At 45.9% G+C, this 13,922-nt stretch overlaps 2 protein-coding genes across 2 annotated transcripts; both read right to left on the bottom strand.

Moving 5' to 3' along the window:
- Positions 1 to 840: 840 nt before the first annotated feature.
- Positions 841 to 1,533, bottom strand: LOC139832055 (uncharacterized). The gene has a single exon (XM_071821485.1). The coding sequence runs from the start codon at positions 1,531 to 1,533 to the stop codon at positions 841 to 843; it is 693 nt and encodes a 230-aa protein (XP_071677586.1).
- Positions 1,534 to 2,795: 1,262 nt separating this feature from the next.
- Positions 2,796 to 4,752, bottom strand: LOC139832052 (uncharacterized). The gene is made up of 2 exons (XM_071821479.1): positions 3,091 to 4,752; positions 2,796 to 2,870 (listed from the first exon to the last, which is right to left on the bottom strand). Exons 1-2 carry the CDS (start codon positions 4,750 to 4,752, stop codon positions 2,796 to 2,798), a joined length of 1,737 nt encoding a protein of 578 aa, XP_071677580.1.
- Between the last annotated feature and the right edge of the window lie 9,170 nt (positions 4,753 to 13,922).

Genomic DNA, 13,922 nt, shown 5'->3' with positions numbered 1-13,922 from the left:
CCATGATAACCTTGTCACCACAGGTAGTTCCTCGGAGTCTCAGCTTCCATCCTTGGCCACTCACATATAACAAGTCGTAGCTATGAAGTGGCTACCATCCATCGACACAGTGTGGTTTTCCAGTGGGCGTGAAGGAGAACGTGATGAGGCACATCCTCCAGATGATAAATTTGAAGAAGGGATGAGCATGGCCGGGTCTTGGCCTCTGCCCTCTTCCTCCTCACTACTCCTCTCGTCTGGAGGTCTTCGCGTTCATCTTGACCTCCGCCCTCCACTCCGACTGATGCCCAAATTGTTCTCCTGATCGTCCTCCTGCAATTGGCGTGAGGGAGGTCAGGCCACCGCCACCCCTTTCATAAGTCTTCCACCGCAGCCCCGTCCCCGTTCGTCGTCGGTCCGCAAATGCCGCAAGAGCCTCCGACGTGCTGTTGCAAGGGATAGAGGAGAGGCACATCAGGATAGGGAGATGGTAGTGTAGGAAGAGAGAGAGAGAGGAGCAAGGAAATACCAGGGTATGCAGTTTCCCCTTTCTCCGGCCGCGCGTTGCATCTGACACCGCCGCACCACGAGTGGAGAGATGGGGAGGAAAATGAGAGGGTTTCTGAAGGGGGACGTTGACTCTTGGTAGGGGGTGAGACGGAGGCGAGACCCGTTGCTGCAGAAAGACGGCGTATGGAAGGTCGGGGCCTCGTCGCCGACTTCGGGGTTCGTCCACGCGGTCCAAGCTCGACGATGAACCCGCGGATCTGGCGGCATGGAAGGGGAGAGATGTGCGCCAGGGAGAGGCAGAAACATAGCGGGGCACGTTTTTTTTTTTGTTGAGAAAACCTCGTCCTCTATTCAAACTTCAGAGGTTACAAGGTTACACACACCTGCTGGTGGCTCCAGGAGCCAGACATGGCGCCCCTGGTCCAACAGCACACTACTCTTAGCTAACCTATGAGCCTCTTTATTAGACAGCCGACACTCATGAACAAAAGATAAAACATCGAAACTACATCTAGACTCGTTTATGTCCTTGATAATTTGAGCATAGACCCCAAAGGTTCCCTGCTCCAAGCTTGCGATGACGTTGCTGCAGTCACTCGCCACCTTCACCCTTCGCGCTCCTACGTCGAGGGCCAGGGACACTGCCTCCCGACACGCCAAAGCCTCCAGTGTCTCGGCGTCCATTCTCCCCGGGTAGACCACCGCCGAGGCTCCTTGAAAGAGCCCATTCGAGTCGCGCGCCACTGCCGCAACCGTGCCTCTTCCCGAGTTCTTCCCCACCCCAGCATCGACATTAATCTTCAGCATGCCCTGTGGGGGTGGTATCCACGCCGGTGCTGCCGCATGGGCCACCACCGGCTGGCGTCGCCTTCCTTCCTCCGATTGGTTAAGATCCTCGATAAACTTCTCCACAAACAGATGAACAGAGAGGGGGCTTCTGTACTCCTGTTCGTGTATCGCCTTCCTCCTCGCATGCCATATCGCCCAAAGGGTGACGAAAACCCTAGTTTGGTCGCTCTGGTCTTTGTCATAGTAGCTAGCCATTCTCTCGCGTTTCCTTCCTCCGACCTATGCATGTGTTCCGTCACTTCCTCGTCGGCAAGCGCCCACACGCAGCGCGACATAGTGCAATCGATTAAAGCATGGCGCCATGTGTCTTGTGCACCGCAGAGCTGACAGCGATCATCTTCCGCCATCTTGCGATGGTGCCGAGCCCAATTCGTTGGCAGCGACTGCTTCGCCAGCCTCCAAAGGAACAACCGCACCTTTGATGGTACCTTGCACCGCCACAACTGAGACCACTCCTTTGCAGTCGCCTCTCTATCAGAGCTCGACGCCTTGTCATTAAGCCAAGCCTCCCGCCTGTCCTTCAAATCAACCAACATTTTGTACGCCGAGCTTACGGAGAACAAACCCCTCCGATCGTAATGCCATGCCCAAAAATCGCCTTGCTGCCTTGAACATAGAGGGATTTTCATAATTTGCTCAACGTCCATTGGTAGCATATGCTGGCGTAGTTTGTCTTCGTTCAACTCCCCCTACCCCTGTCAATGAATTCCGACATGCGGGCCGGCGGTGCCCCTGACGCCTCCGTCAGGCAAGCTAGTGGCCTAAGCATCCCATCACGTGGAATCCAAGGATCGTTCCACGGATCGGTGGATTCGCCATCTCCGATCCTTCTTATTAACCCCTGTTTCAGGACCTGCAGGCCCTCGTGGAGAGACCTCCAAATCTGCGACGGGGCTGCACCCACCTCAGCGCTCAACAGATGTTGCCCTGGGTAGTACCGTGCTTTGAGCACTCGAGCGCTCAAAGTATTTGGGTTCTGGAGCATCCTCCACCCCTGCCGGGCCAGCAGAGCCAGATTGAAAATTTCAATGTCCCTAAACCCCAAACCGCCCATATGTTTAGGCTTACACATCTCCTTCCAGGAGACCCATGCTGGCTTCCGCTCTCCATCGCGACAGCCCCACCAGAACTTCCTCACCATCGAGTTAATGTGTAGGCATAGTCCCCTCGGCAGTTTAAAACATGCCATGGAGAAAATAGGGATTGCTTGCACCACCGATTTGATTAGTACATCCTTTCCTCCAACTGACAATAGCTTCTCGAGCCACCCCTGTATTCTGCTCCAAATTCTGTCTTTTATATACTTGAAAGCACTGCTCCTTGAGCTTCCAACATCAGTCGACATTCCCAAGTATTTCTCATTGAGTGTCTCACTCTGGACATCGAGGGCCAGCTTGACACTCTCCTTAACAGTTCCCGGACATCCCTTACTAAAGAAAATGGATGATTTATCCCGGTTAATCCTCTGACCCGAGGCCATGCAATACATGTTCAGCAGTTGCTGAACTTTTTCCGCACTCCCTGTATCCGCTCTGAAAAGCAACAGGCTATCATCTGCAAAAAAAGGTGACTCACCGCCGGGGCCGACGGCGCCACCATTAGTCCATGGAGCTCTGATGAAAGACTATGATATTTTAAAAGGCACGAAAGGCCCTCTGCTGCCAATAGGAACAAATACGGGGATATCGGATCTCCCTGACGAACCCCTCGGGAGGGTATGAATTGTTGTAGCTTTCCTCCATTAAACAGTACCTGGAAGGATACCGTAGTAACCAGCCGCATAACCATCTGAACCCAAAGGCGATGGAAGCCCAGCTTGAGCATGACAACCTCCAAATACCTCCACTCAAGGCGATCATATGCCTTACGCATATCCAGCTTAAGAGCACAGAAACGATTCTTTTTCGCCTTGTTCCGCTTCATGAAATGTAAACACTCATAAGCGGTAATAATATTGTCAGTAATCAGCCGACCAGGAACAAAGGCCGACTGCTCTTCCGCAATGATCTCCGGTAAACACTCCTTCAGTCTGTTTGCCAACGTCTTGGATGCAATCTTGTAAATAACATTACATAAGCTAATTGGCCTAAACTGACCCAGCTCCTCCGGCCTTGCAACCTTTGGAATTAAGACCAAAAAAGTCTGATTGATATCTCGCATATCATCCTCCCCCTTCAGCACTCGTATGACCGCCGAAGTCACCTCTTCGCCACATAGTTCCCAGTGAGTCTGGAAGAAATGTGTTGGGAATCCATCTGGCCCCGGAGCCTTTGTCGGGAACATCTGGAAGAGGGTGTTTTTAACTTCCTCCTCCTTGAAAGGCTTTAACAAGCTGCCGTTCATCACTGATGTCACCTTTACTGGTATCACATCTATCACTTCTCCCAGATTCGAAATCCCCTCGGTCTGGTACAACTGCTCATAGAAGGCTCTTGTCATATCCGCCATCTCTCCCTCCTCTTCGGTCACTGCCCCATCATTTCTTGTGAGCCGAGAGATCTTATTTTTCTTCTTCCGTTGACTCGCCCTGAGGTGGAAAAAACGCGTGTTCTTGTCCCCCTCGGCCAGCCACTGGACCCGCGACCGTTGTCGCCACATCAGCTCCTCTCTATCATAGAGCTCGACCAGACTACGCGTAATCTGGACCTCCTCGTCCGAAGGCTCCTGCCGCAAGGGCGCATCCCGCAACACCGCAAGGCGTTGGGTAAGCGATCTGATCTCACGTTGGACACTCCCAAAGGTGTCCCTTCCCCAGTTCTCAAGTGAGATTCTGGCCAACTTTTGTTGCAGCTGTCCCATTGACACTGCCTTCCCCTCCGCCTGCCATGATTCATCAAGGAACGGCCTAAACTGGTCATGCTTTTCCCACATTACCTCATACCGAAAGATTTTCTCTTCGTTTACTCTCCGCTGCCTAGCGTTTTCCCTCCAGCGAAGCAAAATCGGACCATGATCCGATGTGACCCCTGTCAAGTTTGTCACCGTGGCCAACGGAAACCTCGTACTCCAGGTTGTCGTAGCCAAAGCTCTGTCCAGCCTGACTCTACAGAAAGAGCCACCCGCCACCCGCTTCTCGTACGTCCAGCTTCTCCCCTCGTAGCCGAGGTCAGCTAGACCACAAACATCGGTTGTTTCCCTAAAACCCGCAATCTGTGCAAGGCTCCTCTCCGCTGTTCCTTCATGCTCATGCTGATGAAGCACCTCATTAAAGTCGCCAATGCACACCCAAGGCAAAGGGTTAGACGACTTTATATGTTTCAACATGTCCCATGTTTTGAAACGTTGGGAGACCTGCGCCTCCCCGTATACACATGTGAGCCTCCATAGCTCGTTATCCCCCTCCTTCACCCGTGCATCAATGTGATACTGCGAGAAAGGCAAAATGTCGATGGTAATATCATTGTTCCAGTACATCCCCAGGCCTCCACTACGGCCTGCACTGCTTACAGCAAAAGAATTATCAAAACCTAGCGATCTAGCTAGTCCTTCCACCCGGGATTTGTGTATTTGCGTCTCCACTACACACATCACGGTAGGTTTGAAGCGTCTTACTAGCTCACGGAGCTCCCTAACTGTCGCGTCGCTTCCCAAACCGCGAAGTTGTACGACATGCAACTCATTGTTCCTGGCGGAGCTCCTCAGAGCCCGCCTGTTCAGTATCGTCCCCATTCTTCCGAGGCCGTTTGGGGTCCGGCTTAATTGGCGATCCCCCTGTGCTGCTTGCAGTTGCGCCCTCCCTCAGCGCCACTTCCAGGTTCTTCTTCGCCCCACTTCCCTGGACCCTTCCTTCCTGTCCTGGATCCGCCAAGATCATAGGCATGCCAGAAACAGGGCCCTTGGCCCCCTGGGGTTTTCCTGCTGGTGAGCCCCCTTGAGGTCGTTTGCGGGAATTCCCATCTGCCTTGCCACTCCCCCCTCGGCGACCCTCGTTCGCCAGTATTTTCACACTCAAACCCGGGGTCTGGGGATGCCAGTCCTCGTAAGGTGCAATCATCCATGCTCCATATTGCTTTGCTTGTTCCTCGTGTACTCCATCTCCACACTCCATCTGGTCATGTCCAAACAAGCCACACACCTCACAAACCCTGGGCAGCTTCTCATACATCACCTGGAAATGCATCCTCTCACTCCCCTCAGGGTGTAGGTCAACAAACCTCGTAAGAGGCTTATTCACATCCAGCTTCATCCTAAGTCGCACGAAACTGGTACCGCTTGCCCCCATTGCATATAGATCTACGCTCTGTACTTCCCCAATGCGGGCTGCCATATCTCTAACTATCCCCTCCTTCCTGAACAGCGGAGGAACTCCCCTGATCTGAACCCATGCATGCATGCGATCCAGGATCACCGTCTTTGGGTCAGCTATTCCATCATATGGCTCCAACAGCACGCCTTGCTGCCTAAAAATCCATGGCCCTTCCAGCATCGCCCTGTTCCAATCACCTAGGCACGACACCTGGAGGATAAACAAGTTGTCCTCCACCGGCCTGATTGTCCATGTCCGCGCAAAACCCCACGCGACATCCATCTTCTGGAAGAACGCTGGTTACCAAAGTGCTTTGTGGTATGCACCTTCACCACCGCCATCCAGCGCGCTTCCTCTCGGAGTGAATTGAAGTCCTCCTTCGGGAGCACCACATCGTCTAGTTCCTCGTCCTTGAGCACGAGTTTCTTCATCATCTCTTTCAGATCCACTACCTTCCTAGGGTTCGAAGAGCCCCCTTCCTTCGGGATCCTCGCCGCCATTGTCCCAGTTGAGACTCCTGCCCCGACCGATCTCCCCGCCCCAGACCCTCCTCCTCGCGCCGCCAAGGCCGGGTAGACGGGCCAGCCGTCCCCTGAGTCAGCCCGAGCGAGCAGCAGAGGTGAGAGGGATCGAGAGGATTCAAAACGGTGGTGAAGACGTCCTTCCGCCGTGAGATCGCCGGCGAGAAGTCAGAAACCCTAGAAAACCTAGGTCAGAATAGATAGACACATAGCGGGGCACGTAGAAGGGTGCGGTCTAACGCGGTGTTGGGGCGGCCCATGTTGGCGCGGCGCAGGTAGGCGTCGTGCGGAACGGGCGACGAGGACGACGAAGGATTTGACGTATTGTGATGGTGGGCAGAATACGGAACATATTCCTCCTTTTTAATTAGTGTAGATGATATGGAGCAACTATCTACTACTACATAATCACGGAAGTGATCATCGGAGCACTTGATATTCCAGTAAGTGAGGTTCCAAAGCAAAATAAGAGGCACAAGTGATTGACTTCTGCGTTGGAATGGGTAAAGATAAATGCTGATGGGGCGCTAGATTTTCGGCAAGGAAATGCAGGCATAGGAATGGTCGCAAGGAATAACCAGGGAAGGGTGCTTTCAGGCTGTTGTCGCAAATATGGTCATATTCAGGACCCTTTCACTATTGAGCTGGTAGCATGTAGAGATGCCATGGTGCTTGCAAAAACTAGAGGTTACAATCGAGTGATCGTGGAGACGGATTGTCAGGTGGTAGTCACTATTTGGGACAAGGATCTGTCGGATAAATCCATTGGATGTCACCTGATTGAGGAGATGAAGGAAATGGCGGTTGGTTTCCAGGGTTTTAAACTTCTCTATGCAAAAAGAGAATTGAATCATGTTGTCATTTATGTGCTAGAGAAGCTCTTAGTTTAAGTTCTGTAGTTTTAATGTAATTCCTGGTTTTCTGGCTGAGGCTGTTCAGTTAGAAGTTGTTTCACCAGATTTATAAAATTTGAAGGTGAACATTAAAAAAAAGATCATTGGAATCTTACATGACAGAAAGTTAGATCTTGTATTCCCCGACAACATGGTGTATTATTACTGCATTACGGGAACGATTAAAATTAGAGCATCTAATTTAGTTCAACTAAATATGGATTCATTTTAGAAGTCAAAATTTCTAATTACCTTGTCTTGAGATCTAATGTAGAATACCTACCGTACATATTGAATGAACCACTTCTTTATCATTCCATAAAAGCATAACACACAATAATGTCGATAAATGTCTCTTCATTGTCATTATTATTAAAAATAGAGTAAAACATTCAGGTTTTGGTTTTAGATATATTCACCTGTTTAGACTTTCTGAATACTAACTGTTGATCTACGTGGCTAGAAAAATATATCGACATCCCAGATGACTTGTGCTAATGCAAGTATGACTGGGTAGTTTGCAATTCTTTGTAACTTAAAATTGCGTGTTCTAACATTGAATCATTTTACTCTCCAGCGATGGCTGTACATAAAGAGGATCGATGCATGTTTGTCGATGGGGAACAAGTTATCCATAGAGGAAACTAATTTAACTGTCGGTTCACTAACCTAGTTTATAAATGCAATGTTTTCGTAAACATGATATGGAGCAACTATCTACCACTACATAATTACGTGAAGTGATCATTGGAATCTGACATGGCAGAAAGTTAGATCTTGTATTCCCCGGCGACATGGTGTATTATTACTGCATTACAGGAACGATGAAAATTAGAGCATCTAATTTAGTTCAGCTAAATATGGATTCATTTTAGAAGTCAAAACTTCTAATTACCTTGTGTTGATATCCGGTTATAATATAATTCAAAACTTCTAATTACCTTGTCTTGGCATCCAACTCAGAACGGTTAGTCTGGTATTGATGAAGTCAATTAGTGCACAATATTGTATCGGATTAAACATATCCAATTACTCCAATCCAAGAAATACTAGTTGAATGCCCGTGCGTTGCTACGGTATATTGGCATGTTTTATTTTGTGAGCAAATGTGTTAATCTTGATTTGTAATTAACTATTTAATCAAAGTGAGCATCAAACTCTAATTACCTCCGATTTTTGTCTCATTCGTGTTTACCATTTAGCAGATGCATAATAAATGAGGAAACATGGAAAAGTGTTTTATCCTAAATCTTAATATCCCTAGTAACTAAAAAAAATTAAATCTGATTATGCAATACCAATAACTTACAGACAAACAACAGACCCGGGCACCAGCTGCAGGAAGCTCAATTTATCCATCTCCATTATGTTATTCTGCAGCTCATTTTCTTCTTTGATAATATAATCTTCATAGGCCTTGTTTGTAACTCCTAGAAAGATCACGGTCATTTGATTTTGAACCCAAAAAAGGTGAAATCATGAAACATGCATGACTATTGTAGCATCGTTTATGATGTTCTAGCAAGCTGCACTATACTGCCATTTGACTTGCAACTTGATAGTTCAGGATTCTAGCTAAATACGTGGAATACAGGGAAAATTTATAGGCGATCACCAACCTAAACCTGTCTTGGTGCAACACAATTTAATTACAGAAATGTGGCCATGAAGGCAACTTAACTAATCCCATCCCATTTGGGGAATTGAATCTGTGGCACAAAAATAAACCAACATACCAGTAAATCTTAGTTCATCCAAAACATGGATACACAATCACTTGAATAAGTCATGCAATAAAAGAAATAACGATGGAAAATAGTGACATTATTATTGTGGAATAGATAAAGATTTAGCAAGCAGCTTGTCGCATTAGATAGTTCAGAGTGCCATATGTTCACCTTTTCATAAAGATAACATAATAGAAAAAGGAAACCTTTTATAAGTAATGTAATAGCATACAACTTAATTTAACATCTCCTTTCTCTGTAGAACTTTCAGATCGGAACAAACTTGTAACACAATGACAACGAACAACACCTTGATCTCAGTTCCTCCCATGGCAGTACGGCAACTCACCATCTATCGTTCTCCTGGCGCATCTTCTTTCACACCACCACCCACGAAGAACCAAGATGATGCTCAAGAGTGATAATGAAGGCACGAGTCCGACAAATGTGAATAGAGGCAATGATAGAATACATGCTTGTTAGCTCACCCAATATCGCCTTAAGTGTTGTCCCAACCCTTGTAACCATGCACATGCGCCTGCTGGACAGAAAAAATTAGCTGCTATCAACAACTGAATCCAGAGATTCGCCAAACCAATAATTGCAGGATTTCTGAAAGTAGACAAACGAAAAGAACACATAGGAGACCATAATGCCCATGCATATCTGACACACTCAACGCTTTACTCTTTTTCATCACTATCTTATAATAGAACATAAGATTTTGTTATGAACCAAATAAATACGTGGCCATCCAAATATACATACAACAACTCAAACACATAGTTCATAGGCAGCTAGTAAAATAATATCCCTTCCAATGGTTTCAAAAAACACACAATTTCACAAACTGCAAGCTCCCCACTCGTCTAATGTTCTCTATGTCTTAATATTTGTTATACGAGCAAATGGCTAGAAATCTGAAGTAAGATGGTGGCAAACTACTATGTGCTTCACGCAGAATAAGCACAAATTTGTCTAATTCTCTGTTGGTCATCCCACCACCAACATTTTTAATAGCTCCCAAGCGACAAACACCCATTTGTCTAATGACGTACTGGAGACCAATGTAAACATTAAGCATAAGTCTGAATGTGAATAAAATAATACTCTCTCCATTTCTTGATATAAGGTGTATAGTTTTCTTGCACGGATATTAACGCACATGCTAAGAGAGCAAATTTTGTCGCCTTTGGACATTTGTACCCCTAAGTGATTGATGTAATACTGGTAGGGAAATCTTGGCATCCTCCACGGAAATCTTGGACGTTAATTCCTTGATATATGAGTATACCTACAAAATAAGTGTACGTAACAAATCCCAGAAATGTCTCTATGACCTTTTTTTGCGAAACAAAATCTCTCTAAATTAATCTCCCTATGAGTACGTACCAAATATGGGCGTTGGAGAGATCCTGATATTTGTTGTTTATAATCGTGATCAACCGACCGGATCATGATACACACAGAAACAAAAAAATCCCTAATCTAAGGTATCGTGAAAAAGTAGTATTCCTAATTGTAATCTATGTGTTTGGAAAGAAAAATTCTCCTAATTCTATGCTACATATGTGCAGTATGTGCCCTTTTCTCATCTTATTTTTCTGTTAACTGGCCTGATTCCTAAACAATGGCTCGGCTCCTCAATTCCAAGGATTTTGCGTCAGACTCCTAGGGGTAAATTTCTCTAGACTGATCGTTAAATTGCTATACACCTTATATTTAATTTTTTCACCAAAAACTATACACCCTATATCAAGAAATGGAGGGAGTATATTGCAAGAGTACAAATGAGGTAATGTATATAAGATTTGTGTGAAGTCGGGAAGGCTTACGGTGTGGCTACTTGAAAAAAGGATATGTTGTGAGGTATTTTTTGGGGATCTTTGTTCATATGAATGGTATGGAAGATAAGATTAGTATGGAAGATATGAATCAACGTCTCCAAGTAAGCATAGAACTTACAAGTACCACATGCCAGTCAGCTGGCACATATCAGGTGACAATGTTCTAGTGAGTGAATTTCCCCTCAAGCCTCGGAAGATCAAGAGGGAAAAATGCTAGTGTCATCTTTTATTACAGAGTGAATAGTAAGGTAAAACCATTTGGTGCAGGGCAGGGTAACTCCTTACATGTATGGTAGTACTCTATTTCAGTAGATAAGCCTTGGGATGTCGACTTGTTCTGCACCAGATTTGTACATTTCATTACAATAGATAAAATAGGTTTGTCCATGAATATCAAAATAAGTAGTCACGAAGACAGAAAGTTAAACTCACATAATTTTGAGGTTTGGAATTTCGGACAGGTTAGACCGATTAAGCTTATGATTCATATTGTGATGGTGCTTCTCCAAGGTATTTCTTCGAACATCTGACATGCATGAAATAGACACATAAAACTGGAAAGCAACAGGGTGAGAGACAAATATGAGAGTGATTCATTCCTTGCCCATAGAAATAGAGAAGGGAGATGCTACCTGAGCGTTGCATTGGTCTCAATTCCTTGAGCCCCTAATCCCTCGACCTGCTGCCCATCAGACACCACATCACTGGCCATTAAGAATGACTACTACATCCTTTGGTTCCTTGCCGAATAGGCTGAACTGCAGCCTCAGATCGTGCGTCCTATTCTTTTTCCAAATTGTGATGTGCACCGTGCCACGTTCTTGGGCTCCCGACTGGCCCTAGGTGACTAACCTTCAGCTTCCATGACCAGAACCTGCACGAGTATGGATGAGGGGATAGGCAGAACTGAAGAGAACAAGAGAGATGCGCCATTATTTCGTTGGCGGTTGTTACCACTGGAGCAGCGAACAAAGCGAACAAAGCGGTTGTTACCACTTTGTTACCACTGACGCAACTGGTCATCCGCGTGTGCCGGCTTGTCCTCCAAGTGGAAGAAGGTAGATCAATTGGCGCTTATGACACCTCGTCTTCTACTCTTCTCTCTATTGTGGACATGACCCATGAGCCAGTCGCAGTCTTGCTACCTCTCAGATAGCCTGACGTGCGCTGCCGTAGACAAACGCCTTCACACGGCGGCACAAGCTTCACGTGGAGGGGGAGTTTACTATGTGTTCGGGATCTAGAGATATGGAGATGTATGTTACAGGTGGCGACTATCCATGAGAGAAAGGCTCCAGGCGGGATGAGCCGATCGAAGTAAACAGGGAAATAAAACATATCGCTAAAATTGGGTGTCATTAAAACATACCAAAAGCACCACGAGTAAGGTACGGTGGAATGTGGTGGAGATTGGAGGGTGTTAGTTGTTGTATTTTTTGGTTGGGTGCTAGCGTTTTTCCTGGAAAGGTATCTTGCAATTAGGTAGGTAATAGGAAATATCCCTAAGCGTATTATGATTGATGGTATTGCCTGAGATAGAACGTTCAGGTCATGATTGCATGAGATATCGTGATTGATGATATTAGACCATAATTAACTTCTGCGTGGAAGATATTTGGGGTGCGACTTGATCGGACGAAGCTGAGATAGGGAGAATAGATTAGAGGGTCCAGATTGTTTTAATGACGACCACCAAAGTGCGTTGAGTGTCAAACGACCAACTCCCATTTAATAGTAAAGATGATGATATCCATAGTTTCGTAAAACTCCGTATCTCGTACAAAAATAAGATGACCAGTGAATATAAGCCCAGTCCACAACAATGGAAGGCACTTATAGCAACTTGTTACTATATAAAATGATAAAATCTTTTCTCCTCTTCCGTCTATAATAATAATAACTTACTATGTGTATGATTGCACATATCACAGTAACAATGAACCTCTACTTTCAGAGTACCATAAGCTAGAAAACCTAATGGCCCGCACCACGAAAAGCCGGTCGCCAGGCCAAATCCTTGGCCAGCTCTATGAGCCGCTTGTGCGTGATCAGTATGTTTCGCCCTCTCCAATCTCCACAGTCACATACTCCTCAAATCCATCACGTAACTGCAAACCAAAACATCAAAGAGAAATTAGTCCATGCGAGGACCGACACCTAGGGTATCAGCCATCGAAAAGGCTCATGTGCGAGGTCCGTACAGGATGAGCGGCCCGTTGAGGCGCCTCTAGAGCTCATCGTCGTACACCGGGGTCTGCTCCTCGGGGACATCATCATCGTACATTGATTGACATGATTAGTAACTTAGAAAAACCTTCCTTGACTGGTTGACAAAATTAAGGAATTATTTTGAAACGAAATAATTGTTGATTGCAAGATCTGATAGCTTTCCTTAACCATTGACGTGGGAACCATATTAAACAAGTTCGATTGCATGTTTTATTTTCTCTGAAATGCGTGTGATGATCTATTTCCTTGATTGTGGCGATTGACTTTATATGCAATAAATAAGTTTCTATTTTTGCTAAGCAACGTGGGATGATTCTTCTGAGCAATCTACGGTTGTGATTTCTCCAATGTTTGATGTCAAAGTGACACATCATCCCCAGCTCCAATATAATAGTAAAGATGTACATGTAAAAAAAATCGAGACTTTAAATTTTTTTTTTTTTTGTAGAGAGAGCATATACACCCGAGAGCCGAGTTGAATTTCCACTTACTAACCGGAATCTTAATGACCAAATCTAAAACTCACCATCAATGTTGGCCCTTCAAATCCTCTGAAACCAAATCCTAAATCTAGCACTATCAGGCTAAAATCCTATACCCAAACCTAAACCTAAATGTAGCACTTAAACCTAGCATCAACGGACTAAAATCTGCAAGTTACACATGCAAAATGGATTTTGATCAAACCCTAACTTAAATCTGCACCGTTCACAAACCCCAAACCACGTTCATTGTAATGAAAATAGTGTAGGACTTATAGTGTGATAATATAGAGTGAGTCACCCCTAGTGAAGGGTGAACACTGAGGCCGGAGATGGAGCTCGGTGGTTTGCTTTTTTTTTTAGAAGGAATAGTTGTGATTTTATTACGACAGGTCTGAATCCAGTACAATCTGATTCCTAATACACATCGGAACAGCATCATACCACACATTACAAAGTTTATTAACGCAGCCTTCCTTAGCCAATAGATGCGCCGCCTTGTTCGCTGTACGCCGCACCGCTTTAACAGACGAATCGCCAAAACCAAGCAAAAGGGACTTGATCTCTTCGACCAATGGACCGTGAACTGATCGATCCTTCTCGTCCCGCGAAAGCTTAGCCGCCACCCCTGTACTATAT

Source organism: Lolium perenne, chromosome 1, assembly GCF_019359855.2.
Source record: "Lolium perenne isolate Kyuss_39 chromosome 1, Kyuss_2.0, whole genome shotgun sequence".
In the NCBI taxonomy this organism is placed as follows: Eukaryota; Viridiplantae; Streptophyta; class Magnoliopsida; order Poales; family Poaceae; genus Lolium; species Lolium perenne.
Note: the sequence above shows the minus strand (reverse complement) of the source record. Positions and strands in the feature narration are given on the sequence as shown.